Source organism: Pristiophorus japonicus, chromosome 5 (genome assembly GCF_044704955.1).
Source record: "Pristiophorus japonicus isolate sPriJap1 chromosome 5, sPriJap1.hap1, whole genome shotgun sequence".
NCBI classification, from domain to species: domain Eukaryota; kingdom Metazoa; phylum Chordata; class Chondrichthyes; family Pristiophoridae; genus Pristiophorus; species Pristiophorus japonicus.
The window spans coordinates 56,066,523-56,086,126 of record NC_091981.1 but is presented as its reverse complement, the minus strand read 5'-3'; the positions used below and the strand labels follow the sequence as shown (position 1 = coordinate 56,086,126).

The following is a 19,604-nucleotide window of genomic DNA, read 5'->3' as shown; positions in this document are numbered from 1 at the left end:
AAGGTGCTTCATAGGAGTATTATGAGATTTAAAAAATGACACTGAACTGCATAAATAGAAATTAGCGCAGGTGTGATCAAAGAGGGATGTTTTAAGGAGCGTTTTGAAGGAGGAAAGAGAGAGGCGGAGAGGTTTAGGCAGAGTGTTCCAGAGCTTGGGGCCTAGGCAACAGAGGGCATGGCTACCAATGGTTGAGCGATTTATAATCCGGGATGCACAAGAGGGCGGAATTAGAGGAGCACAGACATCTCGGGAGACTGTGGGGCTGGAGGAGGTTAAAGATGGGGAGGGGCGTGGCCATGGAGGGATTTGAAAATAAGGATGAGAATTTTGAAATAGAGACATTGCTTAACCAGAAGTCAATGTCGGTCAGCGAGCACGGGTGATGGGTGAGCAGGACTTGGTGTGAGTTAGGACTCCGGCAGCCGAGTTTATGATCACCTCTCATTTACGTGAAGTAGAATGTGGGAGGCCAACCAGGAGTGCATTGGAATAGTCAAGTCTAGACATGACCTAGGCATGGATGAGGGCTTCAGCAGCGGATGAACTGAGGCAAGAGCTGAGATGGGTGATGTTATGGAGGTGGTAATAGGCGGTCTTGGTTCTGCTGCGGATATGTGGTAATAAAGCAGAGGTCCGGATCAAATGATGCCAAGGTTGCGAACAATCTGATTCAGCCTCAAACAGAAGTTGGGGAGAGGGATGGAGTCAGTGGCTAGGGAACAGAGTTTGTGGCGGGGACTGAAAATGATGGCTTCGGTCTTCCCAATACTCAATTGGAGAACATTTCTGCTCATCCAGAACTGGATGTTGCACAAACAGTCTGACAATTTAGAGACCGTGGAGGGGTTGAAAGAAGTGTTGGTAAGGTAGAGCTGAGTGTCGTCAGCATACATGTGGCAACTGACGCTGTGTTTTCGGATGATGTTGCCAAGTGGCAACATGTAGATATAGAGAGCCTTTAACAATGTCAGCTAACTGAGCCAGAAAAGGAAGTTGGGCGGTCAGCAGTTTGATGGAACGTGGGACTCATGGACAGTATGAGCTCGAAAAGGTCATGAGGGGAGATGGAAAGAAACTGGAGAAAGATGTTTGGGCCAAGGGGGCTTTCTTAGAAGTTTGGCCCGGTGGGCTAGGGGAAGGAAGTGAAGAGGCAGAGGTGGCTGAACAGATGGTCTCAATCTTGGAGTCAAAGAAATACATGAACTCTTCACACTTATTGTCAGAGGTGAGGGTGGAGACTGCGGAGAGGGGTTTAAAAAGATGGTTAGCAGTGGAGAATAGAAACCGGGGTTTATCTTTACATTTCAGAATGATTCTGGAATAGTGAGTGATTTTGGCAGACGAGAGCAGGACTCTATAGTGCTTTATGTGGTCCAGCCAGATCTGACAGTGAATGGCTAAACCAGTTGTCTGTCATATCCGTTCAAGTCTGGGTCCCTTGGACTTAAGGGAGTTAAGATCAGGGCTGTACCGGGGGAATGGACAGGGTGAGAGAAAGTAATTGTTTTAACATGGACTAGGGCATCAAAGATGGTGGTGGGGGTGTGATTGAGCAGATCGGTAGCTGCAGAAATGTCATGGTGAATGGAGGGCCAAAGGCTGGACAGTTGGGAGTTCATAGTGCAGTGTGAGAGAGTTTTTTCCAGGACATAGAATACAGAATGTACCATATGCAGATTCTGAACAATTGCACAGAATTAGCCTTTCTGAATTGTATTCTTGTTTTGTGAATTATGTTCTTCTGTTTACATTTCGAATAAAGTTCTGACCGAAAAGATAAAGTATGTAGCAATTAGCTGAGTTGGATCACAATTATAGATGTGGAAGACCATTCAGCCCATCTTGGTTCATCTATTCAGAGTGACCTTCAAGTTCTCCAACTGCAACATCCAATTGATTCTTAAACGATTCCAGGGAGTTTGAATTCACTACTCTATCCAGGAGTCTAATTGATGTATTGATCTCTCTTTGTGTGAAGAAAAACTATCTACTCCGTCCTAAATTAACCTGTAACCCCTTATCCTACTCTTGCAATTTAACTTGAAGTATATTTTCAGATTTACCTTATCAATACTGTTTACAATTCGGCATACCTCCATTCAACAAAACTTGCATTTATATAGTGCCCCAAGGAGTGTTATCAGACAAAATTTGACATCGAGCTACATAATATATTCAGATAGGTGATCAAAAGCTTGGTCAGAGGTAGGTTTTAAGGAGCATCTTAAAGGAGGAGAGAGAGGCGGAGAAGTTTTGGGATAAACAAAGCTCAAGAGATAAATAAAGTTCAAGTTTCTTCAGTCTTACTGATCGTTTGAGACCTTTTAAGACTGGTGATCCGTCATGTGTTTTTCTTTACACTACCTCCTGGGTTTGAATGTCTTCTTTATAACTCAACATGGTGCTCGAGGTGTGGTTTGACCAGAGCACTTCTGTTTAACCATAATTTCCTCTGACTTGTATTCTATTGTTTTGACTATATTCAACATTCTATTGGTTGTCTTGATTTGTTTTTCTGCACTGGTTTACATTTTGAGCATTGAGTTTAAGACTCATATGTTTTGTTCAACTTCATCCTTAACTTTATTACACTTGGACTATCATTGTTCTGCCCATATACATATTTTGTCTCTAATTCTGTAATTTCTAAGCTGCTTCCCAATTTCACTGTCCCTGCTAGTTTAGTACCATCTGCAAATTTATATTGCATTTCTGAGTCTAAATTATTGATATAAATTGGAAGCAATAGTGTTGCCAACACTAATCCCTCAGGCACCCCATTCAGTACTTCCCTTTCCCTCATGTAACTCCTCGAACAAGAACCCACTATTTTCTATCCATTAGCCAATTAAAAAAAAAATCTGTACCCTGGATTGACCCTGAATCCTCATAGCTTTGAACTTAACTAATAGCTTTTCACAACAAACTTTTTGGTCAATATCTTTCTGGAAATCTAAGTACAACATATTGTAGGAATTACGATAATCCACTTGGGATGTCACTTCCTCAAAGAAGTCGGTCAAGCAGGATCTTCCCACACCCTGCCCCCCCCCCCCCCCCCAAATCCATATTGTCTACTCTGGATTATTATTGCACAGATGCTATTTATGGGGGTTGAAGTAAGATTAATATTTTATTTTAGTTGTCTGAGACTGATTTTCCTCTTTTTTGAATATGGTCACCACATTTGCCTGTTACTAGCATACTTGTATCTCTCCAGTGTCCAATGATGCCCTCATAATTGTCAAAATCTCTCATCTCCCTAGTTTCCTTTTTATTTCTGTGGAATAAATATTTTTTACCCTTGGGGATTTATTGGTTTTGAGCCTTTTTTGCCTGTTTAGGATTTCTATCTCGGTTATTAATTTTGCCTAGGTTATCTCTGGGGGATGGCATGTTGCTTTTGCCTTTCTTTGGGAACAATTGAAGGAAGTAGTTACTCAGGATATTTACTATCATGTGTTCTTCTGTTTCAAGCCTGTTTTAATATTTTAATAAACTGGTCAGTGCCTATCCTCTAACAATGATGTCAAAATGGACATTTGAAACATTTTTAGCAACAAAATGCATTTGTAATTTATATTTGACTCTGTTTTATGTAAACTGTAAATTGCTCTTTTTTTTTTTACAAGAACCTGTTTGCTGGTCTAAACATTAAAAGGGAAATTGAATTGTGAGGTGGTGGTTAGCTATCTTGGTTTACCATGGAAAGGCATCAATCATAGAGTTGGTGGCTTCCCTGCAGGAAACTGCTTTGGTCTCCGTGTGCCATTAATAGTTATCTGGGAGTAGTTGTCTGCCATCTCGCTTGGTCTGAAATGGTGTATGATGTGGGGAGAAGTAAAGTTGTGATATGTGTATGTGTAGTTATTATTAAACTTCAAAGAGAAAAATTGACTTCTCTCTTGTATCCATCCAGAGTGAAAGTCCAGACCCCTGCTCTTTGTCTGAAGACATGGTAAGTAATAATTATAGGACCCATGAAGCTTTTGTGCCTAAAGTAAACTAACAATAACAACGATGTGCATTTATATAATGCCTTAATGTAGTAAAACGTTCCAAGGCACTTTACAGGAATGTTGTCAAACAAAATTTGACACCGAGCCACATGATCTATTGGGACAGATGACCAAAAGCTTGTGTCTTAAAGGAAGAGAGAGAGAGAGGCGCGGAGAGGTTTAGGGAGGGAATTCCAGAGCTTTGGGCCTCGGCAGCTGAATGCATGTCTGCCAGGGTAGAGCGATTAAAATTGGGAATGCGCAAGAGGCCAGAATTGTAAGGATGGAGGAGGTTACGGAGAAGGGGAGGGACAAGGCCATGGAGGAATTTGAAGAAGCTGATGAGAATTTTCAAATTGAGGCAATTCAGGACTGGGAGCCAATGTAGGTAAGCGGGCACAACAGGGGTGATGGGTGAATGGGACTTGATGCGAGCTAGAATACGGCAGCAGAGTTTTGAATAAGCTTAAGTTTATGTTGGATAGGAGATGGGAAGCTGGCTAGGAGAACATTGGAATAGTCAAGTCTAGAAGTAACAAATGCATGGATGAGGGTTTCAGCAGCAGATGAGCTGAGGCAGAGCTGTAGTCTGGCAATGTTGCGGACATAGGATATTTTGTTTACATTTAGTGTTTTTTCTTTGTGATTGGTAAAGGCACGTTACCTGCATTGAATTTTCACTCACTATAGCAAAATAGTTCAATGTCTCACACTTAGTTTTTATCCTTTGATGTTCCATATTGTTTGTGCATAATAAGAATGGAAACAAAAGGAATATTAAATGTCTTTAAATTCAGGAGAGGTTTTATTTATTTTGCATATAACCCCGATCTGAACTTTTCTGACGTGCTGGTGAAAATAATATGCTCAAATAAAATACCAGACCCACATAATATTAACAGCAGATATCATAGAGACAGCATAAGAAATCTTTATAGACAGGCTAAATGAGTGGGCAGAAATTTGGCAGATGGAGTATAATGTTGGAAAGTGCGAGGTCATGTACTTTGGCAGAAAAAAAAAATCAAAGACCAAGTTATTATTTAAACGGAGAAAGATTGCAAAGTGCTGCAGTACAGTGGGACCTGGGGGTACGTGCATGAAACACAAAAGGATAGTATGCAGGTACAGCAAGTAATCAGGAAGGCAAGTGAACTCTTGGCCTTTATTGCAAAGGGGATGGAATATAAAAGCAGGGAAGTCTTGCTACAGTTATACAGGGTATTGGTGAGGCCACACCTGGAATACTGCGTGCAGTTTTGGTTTCCATATTTATGAAAGGTACTTGCTTTGGAAACAGTTCAGAGAAGGTTCACTAGGTTGATTCTGGAGATGAGGGGGTTGACTTATGAAGAAAGGTTGGGTCTCTACTCATTGGAATTCAGAAGAATGAGAGGTGATCGTATCGAAATGTATAAGATTATGAGGGGGCTTGACAAGGTGAATGCAGAGAGGATGTTTCCACTGATGGTGGAAACTAGAACTAGAGGGCATGATCTTAGAAGGGGCCGCCCATTTAAAACAGAGATGAGGAGAAATTTCTTCTGAGGGTTGTAAATCTGTGGAATTTGCTGCCTCAGAGCTGTGGAAGCTGGGACATTGAATAAATTTAAGACTGAAATAGACAGTTTCTTAAACGACAAGGGGATAAGGGGTTATGGGGAACGGGCAGGGAGGTGGAGTTGAGTCCATGATCAGATCAGCCATGATCTTATTGAATGGCAAAGCAGGCTCAAGGGGCCATATGGCTTTCTCCTGTTCCTATTTCTTATGTTCTTATGTTTTATGGTTGCTGTGTCAACTGTGTTAGTGGGAATCAAATGCAGTGTGTAGTGCACCAGATTTTGTCACAGCTGCCAATGGTGGAGCGATTTAAAATCCAGGCTGCACAAGTGGCCAAAATTGGAGGAGCACAAATATCACTGGGTTGTAGGGCTGGGGGAGGTTACAGAGATAGGGAGGCGTGAGGCCATAGAGGGATTTGAAAATAAGAGATGAGAATTTTAAAATCAATGTGTTGTTTGACCGGGTGTCAAGGTAGATCAGAAAGCACCGGGGTGATGGGTAAACATGACATGGTGCGAGCTAAGACATGGGCAGCAGAGTTTTGGATATCTTTAAAAATTTACAGAGGGTGGAAGAAGGGTGGCTGACCATGAGTGCATTGGAATAGTCAAATCTAGAGGTAACAAAAGCATAGATGTGAGTTTCAGCAGCAGATGAACTGAGGCAGGTGTCTGCTTTGGGCGATGTTAGAGGTGGAAATAGGTGGTCTTAGTGATGCTTCTCTGGGTCAGATACGACACCAAGGTTGCAAACCGTCTGGTTCAGCCTCAGGCAGTTGCCAGGGAGAGAGATGGACTATTGTCTCTACCCCCACCTCAGCCCCATAACTCCTCTTTCTTCTTGTACCCTGCTCAACATGCTCTCTTATTTTCCTTCCAGACCACCAGGTATAGTGGGGGGGTGGGGTGAGGGGCATGGTTGGGGTCTGCTGCAGTGTGGGTTAAGCGAAGAAAGAACCATGTTCCTATGTGCATGTACGACAGGCCTATGTGATGAAAATTGAATTTGTATCCTGTGATTGAAAATGGAAGCTATTTTCACTTGCCCAAATTGAGGCCATGTTAAAAAATGTCTTTTTTAAAAAAAAAATTAGGCCAGATTGAATTTGTGAAAATAAATATGGATAGATGCAAATTAAAATTATATATGGGCGAAACAAATTAAATTTATATATGGGCGAAGCTTTGGCGGTTATGAGAACACTTGAAAACATGTCATCATGTACATGATATTCAGTATCCCCTACCATTAATCAAGGATGATAGGTCTGATTTGAGAGGCTTTTGACAGTAAATCTGGAACACTTCCACAGGCTTTAGTTCTGTAACTCTATGATTTTTCAGTTGGCATATTTGGGAAAGTTACTCTATTATAAATGTAGTTGCCTTTCATGATCTTAACTGAATCCTGCACACAACTCATTTTTTTAAATTCTTATTTAAAAACCAAAATATTTTTTCCTCTGCTTTTCTCCCTTCATGAAGTGCTTTCTGTTCCTGGGGTACTGTTGCACCAAGTACTGCTTGGTACCTCTCCCAAGTGGCCATTCTTTTTGTGTGAGTGATGGCATGCTGTTTGATTACAGATGGCATTCCAGTTGAGCCTGATGAAATAAGGTACACATTTTATCAGGAGTCATTGGTTACAAACAGGACCAGGAACACTGCATAATTTCGTCTTTTCCCACTCCTCACCCTCCAGATAGAGGGTGCTGAATATCTGTTGTTTTTTAAAGGTTCTTTCAGTTAAGATCCATTAGCTCAGCACAGACCTGGAATTGAACCACTAATCTTCTGGTCTGTATCACTCAGCACTATACTTGGAGTTGCATTTACCCACTAAACAGTTCTTGGAACTCTGAATTTAAATAATTAACATTACTTTATGACCTTGTTAACTGGTCCATTGGATCATACCTTTTTATGTTAAATATATTGTACCAGAAGCAGGGCTGAGAGCTATTAACACAAGTGAAAGTTGCGTTGAAACAAAGGATCAATGTAAATATTCGTCAAGTACGAACTGCATTGAGTTCAAGCTTTGAAGCCCATTTTTGATCATTCCTTTTGAAGTTCTAGTCACTTCAGTTGTATTAAATGTGTTTAGTTGGACATGTTTAATAGTGTTAAGTTTTATATTTTAGTTAGTAAAAAGAAATAAAAATTATAAGCTGTGCATAATGACCATCTTTAAAAGTAATTCAAAGTTATTTTCGACCGAACTGCAAATAATGGATGTTTTTGTCTCCATCATTAGTTTCCTAAATATAAACAAGGGAATTTTCTCCCATCATATCAAGCTAATTTTTTTTTTCAGCGAGTAGGTGAAGTTGGAGATAATAAGTGGTATTCCATGCTGTTTGTGCCCCCGCTGCTGAAGGACAGCCCAGCAGCCCCCTTTCTTGGTGCTTACTACCCAGACTGTGTAGGTATGAGTCCGTCCTGCATCAGCACTAACCGTTTCCACAATGAGTTCTCCAGTATGAAGATGAGTTCGTCTGAGCACAGCAAAAAGAGTGTCCGGTCACCTGGTAAGATGTCACTACACAAACTGCTGATAATGTAAGCTGTAATGTAAGAGTCCATAGGTGGTAACTTTGTATGGGTCATTTCAAAGATTAGCTTCTGGTGCAGTGGTTGGAAATGGTCATTTTCAGAACAAATAGAACTTTGTTTTACAATTTAAATGAAACAAAAAAATTAACCGCTTATACCTGTACGGTTTCCCTCAGCTGGAAGATGGAATGGCCGGGTTCATATACCTACAGATGCTGTGAATGATACTACTTGGCTTATTTGCCTTCCCATCACCACCACCACCCAGAAAGCATGGGTAATTCTGAATTACACAGGAGTAGGAAGTAGCTATACCAAGAGTAGGAATAAACTATTTTGAGGTTGCAAGCTATTTATTGTTGACTATCTTTCCACCCTCTCCTGAAGGTGGAATCCATTCATTTTGCTGTTCTATGATTCCAAGGCTGCTGGGCACCCTCTGGTCCATAGAAGCCTTGGTGGTGAGTGTTGGGAGGGTGGTGAGTGTTGGGAGGCTGCTGAACAGCATGGAGCATCATAGTCAGAACCTAAGCTTACCTGATATCTACACCTGCAGACTTCCAACAGGGGACACTGGATAGTGATCAGGAGTAGGAACCCTGGCCTGTTTTTCCACTCCTTGGGCTCAAAATTGGCCATGAGTTGCTCCATTTTTTTTTGGAGTAAGTTGGTTTGTCTAGCATAAGTTTAAAAATCCCCACTTTTCCCAATCAACTTGTTCCAGAGTAACTGAGTTAGTATGGTTTTTTTTAAGTTTAGTTTTTTTTTCTCAAAAGGGGGCATTCCCAGCCACCTACGCCAGTTTGGGCCATTTATGCCAATTTGCCCAGTTAATACTTACTCCAAATCTACTTAAGCCAGCGTATGTGGCCATTTCAGAAAACCCTGTCAGAGTTAAGAAATTGGTGTAGGTTAGTACATTCTAAAGCACCAAGCACTAACCAAAGCACAAAAATAAGCATTCAATAACAAATAAAAAAATAGAAGGGAGTGGAGATGACCTACACCTAAAGCACCAAGACTTACAAAGCACAAAAAGTAATAAACATTCAATAACAAATAAAAAAAATTATTCATAAGTCCTACCTTCATCTCCAAAACACAAGACTCCATTCATCTACACTCACCGATTCCTGGTATTGTATTATTGATGTACAAAATTCTAAATAAATGTCAATGCCCTCTGAGCAGCACTTACTTACAATTCTTCGCATTTACAATGTGTTCCAAAGCGGGGCCCCGGCCAGTGTGGGAGACTACTCGGCCAGGGATAGGAGCGGCGAGCATCGGGTCCCTCCCACACAAGCTGCAGGATGCGCTGGGGGGAGGAGCTACTGTGCATGCGCACACACTCTAACGCGCATGTGCAGACGTCCCAGCACTGTTTTCAACGCTGTGGCAGTAGCTCCGCCCCCAATCCACTGGCCACCCTCTGCCATGCCCCAGGAGAGGCAACACAGCGGCCAGAATCGGAGGACATTTTTTCGGCACCCTTTTCATCGTACAAAAGCAGCGCAACTCCGGTGAGTGCGGCAAAAATCTGCAGGGGCCAATTTTGAGCCCCTTATCCCACAAGCACTGAGCCTTATGCAATGTCTTGGACGACAGGAACAGAATGAATAGGAGCAGGAGTAGGCCATATAGTTCCTTGGGTCTGCTTAGCCATTCAATAAGATCATGGCTGATCATCTACATCAACTCCACTTTCCTGCCCTATCCCCATAACCCCATATCCCTTGATTCCCATAGTGCCCAACAATCTATCGATGTCACTCTTGAATATACTCAACGATTGAGCATCCATAGCTCTCTGGGGTAGAGAATTCCAGATTCACAACCCTCAGTAAGAAAATGATCCTCATCTCAGTCCTAAATGGCTGACCCCTTATACTGAGACTATGCCCCTAGTTCTAGACTCCAGCCAGGAGAAATAGCCTCTTAACATCTACCCTGACAAGCCCTCTAAGAATTTTATACATTTCAATGAGATCACCTCTCATTCTTAATTAATCCAGAGAATATAGGCCCATTCTACTCAAATCATCTTCTCGTAAGACAGCCCTCTCATCACAGGAATAAATCTAGTGAACATTTATTGCATGCATCTAAGGCAAGTATATCCTTGGGTAAGGGGACCAAAACTGTACACAGTACTCCAGGTGTGATCTCACCAAAGCTCTACAATTGTACTAAGACTTCCTTATTCTTGTACTCCAATCACTTGTAATAAAGGCTAATATGCCCATTTGCCTTTCTAATTGATTGCTGTACCTGCATGTTAATGTTCTGTGATTTGTGTACAAGAACACCCAAATCCCCCTCAGTACCAACATTTATTAGTCTCCTTAAAAAGAAATTATGCTTTTCTATTATTCCTACCAAAGTGGATAATTTCACATTTCCCCAAATTATACTCCATTTGCCACATTCTTGCCCAATCACCTAACCTGTCTATATTCCTTTGTAACCTCCTTACATCCTCACAGCTTACTTTTCCAACTAGCTTTGTATCGTCAGCAAACTTGGATATATTACACTCTGACCTCAATCTAAGTCATTGATGTAGAGTGTAAATAGCTAAGGCACAAGCACTGATCCTTGTGGCATTCCACGAATTACAGCCTGCGAACCAGAAAATGACCCCTTTATTCCTACTCTTTCTTTTCTGTTTGTTAACCAATCCTTAATCTATACTGATATATTACCCCCAATCCCATGAGCCCTAATATTGCATAAGAACCTCTTGTGTGGCACCTTATCGAATGCCTCCTGAAAATCCAAATTTACTACATCTACTGGTTACCCTTATCTAGTCTGTCAGTAACCACCTCAAAAAACCCTAATAAATCTGTCAAACACGATTTATCTTTCATAAACCCATTCTGACTCTTTCTAACCATGTTATAAAAAGGAAGACTTGCATTTATATCGTGTCTTTCACGACCATGGAATGTCCCAAAGCACTACTTTTGAAGTGTAGTAACTGTTATAATGTAGGAAATGCGGCAGCCAATTTAAATACTGCAATATCCCAGAAACAGCAACATGATGATGACCAGATAATCTGTTTTTGTGATGTTTGAGGGATAAATATTGGCCAGGACACCGGGGATAACTCCCCTGCTCTTGTTCTTCAAAACAGTGCCATGGGGTCTTTTACGTCCACAGAGGGCAGATGGGGCCTTGGTTTAACATCTCATCCAACTTTGAAGTAGTAATCTGGGTTACCTTGTTTATGAAGTGATTTTCAAGCTGTGGAGCACAAGATCAATTCCAGGAAGATGCTATGAACTTAAGAAATGGAGAAAAATCTTGCAGGAATCTTTGGTAGTGTGATATATTCTGAGTGCTGAGCAATGTAGGTGGCATTAGAAACTCTGGCGGGGTCGGGAGTGATTGACAACTGGGATTACCAGTGGTCTCGTGCTGAACTAAACCTGCTTTTCTCTCCAAAGGATTCGGGCGCTGGATATCTTGTAGATTGTGACTGCTGTTGGTTCTACTGGGCATGTTGACTATGTTCTTTGCGTATATAGTTTCATCTCAAATTGCCACGAGTGTCTCATTGCTTTTTCTCTGATGCCAGGTTTTTAAATTATTTCTAGATTAAAAAGAAACTGAGTTCAAATTCTCAAACTTCCTTGGGGGCAATTGAACACCTGTTCTCTGGATTGTTACTCCAGGCCTATAAATTGCTAACCACGACCATACCCCAATGTGGTAATAGATGAACTTCCTTTGCTTCTTCACAAATGCATATCATATAATAGTGTTGCCTGTCAACTAAATTGGTGACTGCTACTTTCCCCTCCGTAAACCGATTGTAATATGAACTTCTTACAAAAAAAACCAGTATTACAAAATGGGAAATGTGTACCCAAAACCCAAGACTTTGAATCACAGTTGGATCTACAATTTTAAGAGTACATTTTACAATTTAATATTTGCATTACAGAGCCTCGTGCAATGGAAATATATGCTAAGAATTTGGATATGGAGGTCACCATGCCTGATTCAATACCCATGCAATTTTCTATCTATTTGGCCATGTTGATTTCCATGCCCAAATTCCCCATATGCTCTCATGCTGAGCTCTGCTTTGGGAGTGCTAAATTGTAAAATTCTTTAGTGACAACATACGCTTCACAAGCTAAATACATCAATGCATCTAAAATAAAATTCTCAAACCATAGGAATGTTGAAAGAAAGGGGTCATTACATAATTTTATTGTCCACAGTAATATATTCGTGACACATTTAATGTTGGGTCAGTGATATGATCGGCAGTTCATACAATAGGCCCACATGTCTGCTTACTATTCATGTACACCAGAAACAGTGCACTGGTTTTTGTACTATTAAGCAGTTCTGTGTATAATACAATACAACTCTGAAGTGCCAGTGAGCACTATTTTTGCCCAATCAAACATCCAATTCCTGACCGTATATCTTGGATGGCTCTCCATCAGATCAAACCGGATAGAAATCTGATTATAGCTTGAACACTGGCATTCATTAGAAGCTGTGTATTTCCTTATTTTTCTTTAAACTGAGGAAAATCTTGAGATCCATCAAAGAATTTGCTTTCGGCTCACGCTCCTGAAAAGTTAATCACCAGTTTTGGTGAGTTTTCACTTTGACGTTTGCAATTGCCAGTTTTAAGTTGGTGAATGCACTTTTCATGCGTTGCCAACAGTTGGAATTGTGGATAATAAGTTGAGGCAGAATTAGTACGGCAGGTGTGAATGAAAAATAGTTTTGGAGCTTTTCAATTTTCACAAAATAAATATGTTAATCAGTTCTGTTCAATTAACTGAAGGACCTATGGGTTTGAGGTAGAACAGCTGTTGATATCTTTGGCATGCACTTTTGTTTTATTACTTAAATTGTATTTCACAACAACAAATATACTTTTAAATTTTCCAGTGGTTACTTTGGTATGGTGGAGTGTCAGTGCACTTTTCTAAAGGGTAGAGATGTTGTATCATGCTTGCCACTTTTTAATTCACACATGCTGTTGGGGTTCCCCTCTGGTTCAATTGGTTAAGACAGTTCGTAGCTGAGCCATACAGACTGGAAAGATCCCAGGCTCAATCCCTAGGCTGTGCTGAGTTAGCTGATCTCAGTTTATGGAGGTAGGGTGGTAAAATTTAGCTCCTATTCCTCTGGCGAGGGAATGTAAAATTGCTGTTGAGATGAAGGGGGAGAAAATTGGTTGGAAAAAAAGAAATATGATCTTGGACAAATACTGAAATAGAAGGAAGATTATCTGTGGGGTGCTCCTGCATGCTATTTAATGACCAGCTTCAGCAGAGAGCATTGAGTGGCTTGTCTGACTGCTCATTACATATGACATTGGGAAACCATGAGAGAAAATGGCTTAAAAAGGAGTTTTGCTCCTCCCTATTTAAAAATAAATTAGCTTAGTCATCCTGTATGAATAGCGCCTTTTAAGATTTGTCAATATATTGACCACGAATGAATCTGAACCTTGAAAGGAGAAATGAGTGGTGGCATGGCAGTTAACTCTCTCAATCACTGGGGAGGTTGAGAGTAGAGAGGGAGGGATAATCATGTTTGCGTTGTCAGTACTCTTTGTTTCTTCTTGAATTCTGAAGATTTTGTACAAGATCATGTTCAGTTGAGGGATTTGCTTTAAGTATTTGAACTGGGATGAAATGACAAACCAGACTAAGTGGTGAAACTTTACCCCATTCTGATTTAGCAAGGTTCAGTACAGTAAAATTGTAAAGGTTCTTTTGGGTTAATGAGATAAAATTCTGTTTGATTTATAGAAATGTGACTACACATTTTGGTTAGTTATTGTGCTAGTTGATGGAATAAAAGACCATGTAGAAGCTAAATGTAGTGGTACAGTTTCATAGTGATGTCCGTCTATTATTTTGATTCCACCACAGATTAGAAGCTTCCAGCTGAACGTTTGATAAACTATGATAATATATGACTGGTTACGGGGGTACAGTAGACCTTGTGTATATAATGTACCACATTTGTTTCTATAAGGATCAGTTTGAAATTATCTAATTTGAAGGCTATGTAAGTCGGTAATGCCATTTGCACATATCAAATGTATTATTGATTTACAGTGCTTTGAGAGTGGTATGGCCTCCCTATTGGAAGACTCCTTCTTTGTTGAGATCTCTTTCAAGGTTACTGTTCCCTTTTCATTACATAACAAAAAGAGGTCCAGGTAAACAGACCAGTCCATGAGCATGAATAACTCATTTGTAGCATTGAAACAGGCCATTTGGCCCATTGTGTCCATACTGGCTCTTTGCTAGAGTAAACCAAAACTAATAACTGATCTACCCCATTTTCCTGTAACAACATCTTCAAATATTTATCCAATTTTTACCTTAAAAGATGCAGTGGTCTCTGCCTGAACCAATGTTTCCCTGTAAGCTATGCTTTGTTCTGCACAGCCTGGTCCCTTTAAATTTCTGCGCATGCACGATATTTACAATGTAAAAGTTGGTGAGCGTCCTGTGAGAGACTTTTCAGATTACTGTGCAGCCATGTGTGGGCAAATTTAGCGGGATCATTGGCTTCAAACACTCCCTGCAGCAAAGTATTCCAAGCTTGAATTCCTTCATTTCTCCTCCATTTCTTTGTATATTTTAAATTGATGTCCTCATCACAGACTTCCAAATCACTGCAAATAGTCTTTTCCTGTTCTCTCTATCAACGTTCTTAATATTAACAACCTCAATTAAATCTTCTCTTTGTCTTCTCGGCTTCAGTGAAAATAGTTTCAGCATCGTGAGTCTCAACAGTTTCCCATTCCTGGCATCATTCTGTTGAATCTGTGTATATTTTCTATGGCGTTTAATGTCCATTTCTAAAATTGGGTGCTCAGAACTGCACTCAGTATTCTAATCTTGGCCAAACCAAATTCATCACTACTTCTTTACTCTTGTTCTGTTTGGCCCTATTTAGAAAAGCCCCCAATTCGATTGGCCTTTAGATGGTTTCATCTACCTGCACTGACACTTTTGCAGAAATATGTATTACAGCTCCTAGATTTCGGTTCATCTACACACTTCAATGTCTTTCTATTAAATGTATGCTCCCATTCCTTGTTTTTTTTTCTCTATAAATATATGACCTCAAACCTTTCCACGTGAAATGATCAGCAAAATTGAGCAATTGGATTGCAAACAATGTCATTAGCTTAGAATTTTTATTTTCTGATTTTAAACTGTATAAAATGTGAGAATAGTAAGGGCAAATTTTGCTGAAAAAATAATGGCGTCTGAACGCCACACACTGTTATTAATGTGAAAATCAACCTGCAACTTTTAGTGAGGAAGAAATACCCCCGAATCGTCACAAGTTGCTGGCCGATTTGGTGTTAACTTCACAAAAACAGCATCTTGTGCTTAACAACAATGTGATTTTCATGAACTTGCTGCATTTGCACATTACTTGTCCAATAAACTCGCCACAGAAAATGAAGTCTTGTAATTAACAGCATAAGCATCTATTTAATGGTGTAATAATTGCAATGACTGTCAATCAACCCCTCTTGTCCAGAAAGTAAACAAGTATCAGTGTGGAGTCTCATTAAAGAGATTTTTTTAAATGTCATATTTAAAAATTTACTTTTTTAACTTTTCTGTCTTTTTCTCTCAATCCAATCTTTTTGTTTCCCTTTATTATTCTTTCTGTACCTGATTAGCATTTAATTCATCCACACTAATTCACCCTTCATCTCAAGTATTCCTCTGTTTCTCAATCCTTAAATCGCATTAATTATGGGGATACACTGTTTGTCCCATTGTTCATCAAGGTCCCAGATGCCCTGTTGACCTCGCTACACCATTATCTGCTCACACTTCCAGCAACTTTGTGGAAAAACTTTTTTTTTTAAACCTAAGGTGCACAAACTAACTAACAGGGAAGCTCCAGCAAAATCTGAACCTAAATCATTTTCTTTTTGAGCTGCCCATAGCAGCTATGAACTATTCATAGCAAGTTTGGTTGTCATGTGTCTCGCATTATTGTGATAACCCAATTCCCAGCGAGAGACTAGATGATTTCTGTGGCTATTGAGAGATTTGGAGCCCTAACTCTGGTTCTAGGTCTCCATGACAGATGAGAGTGCAAAATACACAGAAAAAAAAAGACCAACATATAGAAAGGAAGGGGGAGTGTGTGAGAAGCATAGAGAGGAGTGACTTGTACAGAGGGAGAAAATGTGAGGAAGTGTGTCTGAGACAAACTCAGATAGAGACAACAAAAGCATATGTGTGAGATGAATGTAAGACATAGGGCCCAAGTTTCCACATGATTCGCGCCTGATTTTTAGGAGCAACTGGTGGAGAACGGACTATTTTAGAAATCGCAATTCTCCACATTTTTTTTTCTGCAGTTCTAATCAGGTAGAACAGTTCTAGTTTAGAACAGAATTTTTTCTTCAAAAGGGGGCGTGTCCGGCCACTGACGCCTGATTTGAAAGTTTCCACAGTGAAAATTTACTCCAAACTAAAGTAGAATGGAGCCAGTGAAGATTTTTGTAGAACTGAAAAAACCTGTTCTACACATTAAAAAATCAGGCGCAGGTTACAAATTAGGCGTCCAGAACGAGGTGGGGGGGGAAGGGAACTCATTAAATTCGACAATAAATCCTTATTTATACTTCTACAAATATTATACAAATAAATCCAACCTGAATAAACATTTATAAGCCAAGAAAAGATTAAATAAACCATCTTCCTACCTGTGTGAAAGTGCTTCAGCCAGGGAGAATTCTGCAGCCGTTTGTGCCGCTGAGCGAGGGAGAGAGGGAGGGAGAGAGGGAGAGAGAGAGAGAGAGAGAGAGAGAGAGAGAGAGAGAGAGAGGAGGAGGTGAGGTGAGGAGAGAGAGCGGGGGGGAGGCGGGGGTGAGGGTGAAGAGAGAGAGTGGGGGGGGGTCGGGTCGAGGAACAGGAGCGCGAGTCGGGGGGGGGGAGCGGGTGTCTGGTCTGGTCAGCGGGGGGAGCAGGTGTCGGGGCGGGGGGAGCGGGTGTCTGGTCGGCGCGGGGGGGGAAGCGAGTGTCGGGTCTGGTCCGGGGGGGGGGAAGAGAGAGAGAGAGAGCGAGTGTCGGGTCTGGTCGGGGGGGGGGGGGGGGGGAGCAGGAGCTGGCCGTGGGAGGAGCCTCATTGACGCAGCCCCAGTGAGGCCATTCAGCCAGGGCTAGGGGCTGCGTGCTTTGGGCCCCTCCCACACAGTTCGGCCTGGAGCGTGCATGTGCAGAGGTCCCGGCACTGTTTTCAGTGCTGGGACCTGGCTCCGCCCCCCACACAGCTCGTGCTGGCTGCGCCGAGTGCCAGAAGACCTGTAAGTAGGTGGAGAATACTGAGGATTTTTTTAGGCGCGAAAAACGGGCGCCCAGCTCGGAGGGGCGCCCGTTTTTTTTCTTGTGGAAACTTGGGCCCATAGTGAGAGATGGTGTTGGCGATGAGCAGAGAGATCATTACAGGACTAGAAAAACAATTTCCCTCAAAATTTTGTCTGTGAACAATGCCATTGATATTGGTATATATGTAATATTGTATGGTTTATGGTCGAACGCTTAATACAGCACATCCACTAAATAATAGTGAATAATGCCATGATAGATCCGCTAATCAGAATTTAAAAAAAACACCATTCACCATTTAAATCAAACAACAATAGTAGCTTTATTACTCGAGTTTATTTCTGTTTGCCTGCTGCTTCTGAAGATTCATAACCGAATAAGGGCAGTATAGGGGAAAAAAAGTGTTAAAATTTTACATGCACCTTATCAGTAAATTGGACTAACCTTGAATTTCTTGTGGTCAGTTGCAGGAATGAGTCCTTACTTCCAACCTTTCTATCAGCCCAATGAGTGTGGAAAGGCCCTTTGTGTGAGGCCAGATGTGATGGAACTGGACGAGTTGTACGAGTTCCCTGAATATTCCCGGGATCCTACAATGTACTTAGCATTGAGAAATCTAATTTTGGCTCTTTGGAACATTAACTGCAAAGTAAGCCTGGATAATTTTTTTTCCCTTCCTTTCCCTTTGCCTTGCCCTTTTTCTCAACACCCAAACATTTTTCTCACCTTATCCCTCATCTCTGAGATACAATTCCACAGGTAGCATTCTTCATGCAGATGGCTATCCTTTATGCAGAAAGCAAGTTCTTAAGACTGTTTGAATGTGGGAGATGTTGCAACCAAGCCCTAGTCTGGGCTTACTTACACTTTCAGCAGGGAGCACTCGATCAAGTTTACAGCAATCAGAAGTGGCGCTTCTGGCCACAGGACATTGTTTTGTTCTCCTTCATTCTTAGCCAGGGTATTCTGAGGATAATCGTTATGCTCTGGTTGAGATCAACTCAGCACATACAATTGAATGTAAGACCATCTGGACTGTGTCATGAAATGCCAGTGCCGATGATATTAATAGACACATAAGTAAGGTATATCAAATAAAATCCTACTAATTGCTTTAATTTAGTATGTTAATTGAATGCCTACTATAATAATCAAAGTGGAATGCAGCATGCACTGCAATTTCTTAATCAGGCAAATTTGAAAGTTTTAACGTTAAAATTACAAATGAAATCTACTCTTGGAATTATACTATCTTGGTTTGTGTGTTTTGAACCCGAACGCAGAAATTGATTTGTGTATGATTCTAATTCCCTTTGTTTACATTTGACACTTTCTCAGCCTTTTGGTGGAGGCATTACATTTTGTGTCGTGGGAGTTATTGTGTTCCTAACACAGATGAGGCTGCCCACAGGGAGGTTAAAGTAACAGTGATCTCAGTCTTTAATAAGACACTCGAGTGAGGAACAGGCCTTGGGGGCTGGCTTATATACAGTGCTCCCAAGGGATGCTGGGATCCCTTGGGACTTCAGGGAATGAGCTCCCTGGTGGCAGAACATGGGAGTGCATGCTTTACAGATACACATCACTTTCTCCACCCCCCCCCCCAACCCCCAAAGTCAAAGTGAAAACTATTTACAAGGTGAGGCGGTCGGGAGCCTTTCTTTCCCTGGCGGACCGCCTCGGTACAAATGTCTGTTCTGGTGTGTTGGCTGTGCCCTCGCTGGGCTGGCGTGTTGTTGGCCCTGCAGGGCTGCAAGGTGAGCCTGGCCTTGCTGGGCTGTTGGGCGTGATTGGTTCGATTTCCTGGTCCGTGTGGTGTCGTTGATCCTTTGGGTGTGTGTTGTGGGCTCAAAAGGTGGTGCCTGCTGTGGGTTGTTCAGGGCAGTCTGTGAACCGCAGCCTCATTTAGTCCAGGTGCTTTCTGCAAATTTGTCCATTGTCTAGTTTGTCTACAAACACCCTATTCTCTTGTTTAGCTATCACCGTGCCTGCGATCCGCTTGGGACCATGTCCATAGTTTAGCACATACACAGGGTCATTCAGATCAATTTCCCGTGACACAGTGGCGCGACCATCGTTTACATTTTGTTGCTGCCGCCTGCACTCTACCTGATCATGCA

The 19,604-nt window shown here is 41.4% G+C and overlaps 1 protein-coding gene across 1 annotated transcript in view; it reads left to right on the top strand.

Annotated features, from left to right (window-relative positions):
* LOC139264345 (lysine-specific histone demethylase 2) overlaps nucleotides 1-19,604 on the top strand; it is a 147,857-nt gene that overhangs the window by 36,854 nt on the left and 91,399 nt on the right. Inside the window, exons 7-9 of the mRNA XM_070880635.1 lie at nucleotides 3,923-3,961; nucleotides 7,884-8,097; nucleotides 17,949-18,133. Of these exons, the coding sequence (XP_070736736.1) occupies nucleotides 3,923-3,961; nucleotides 7,884-8,097; nucleotides 17,949-18,133 (438 nt within the window). The remainder of the gene's footprint in view (nucleotides 1-3,922; nucleotides 3,962-7,883; nucleotides 8,098-17,948; nucleotides 18,134-19,604) is intronic.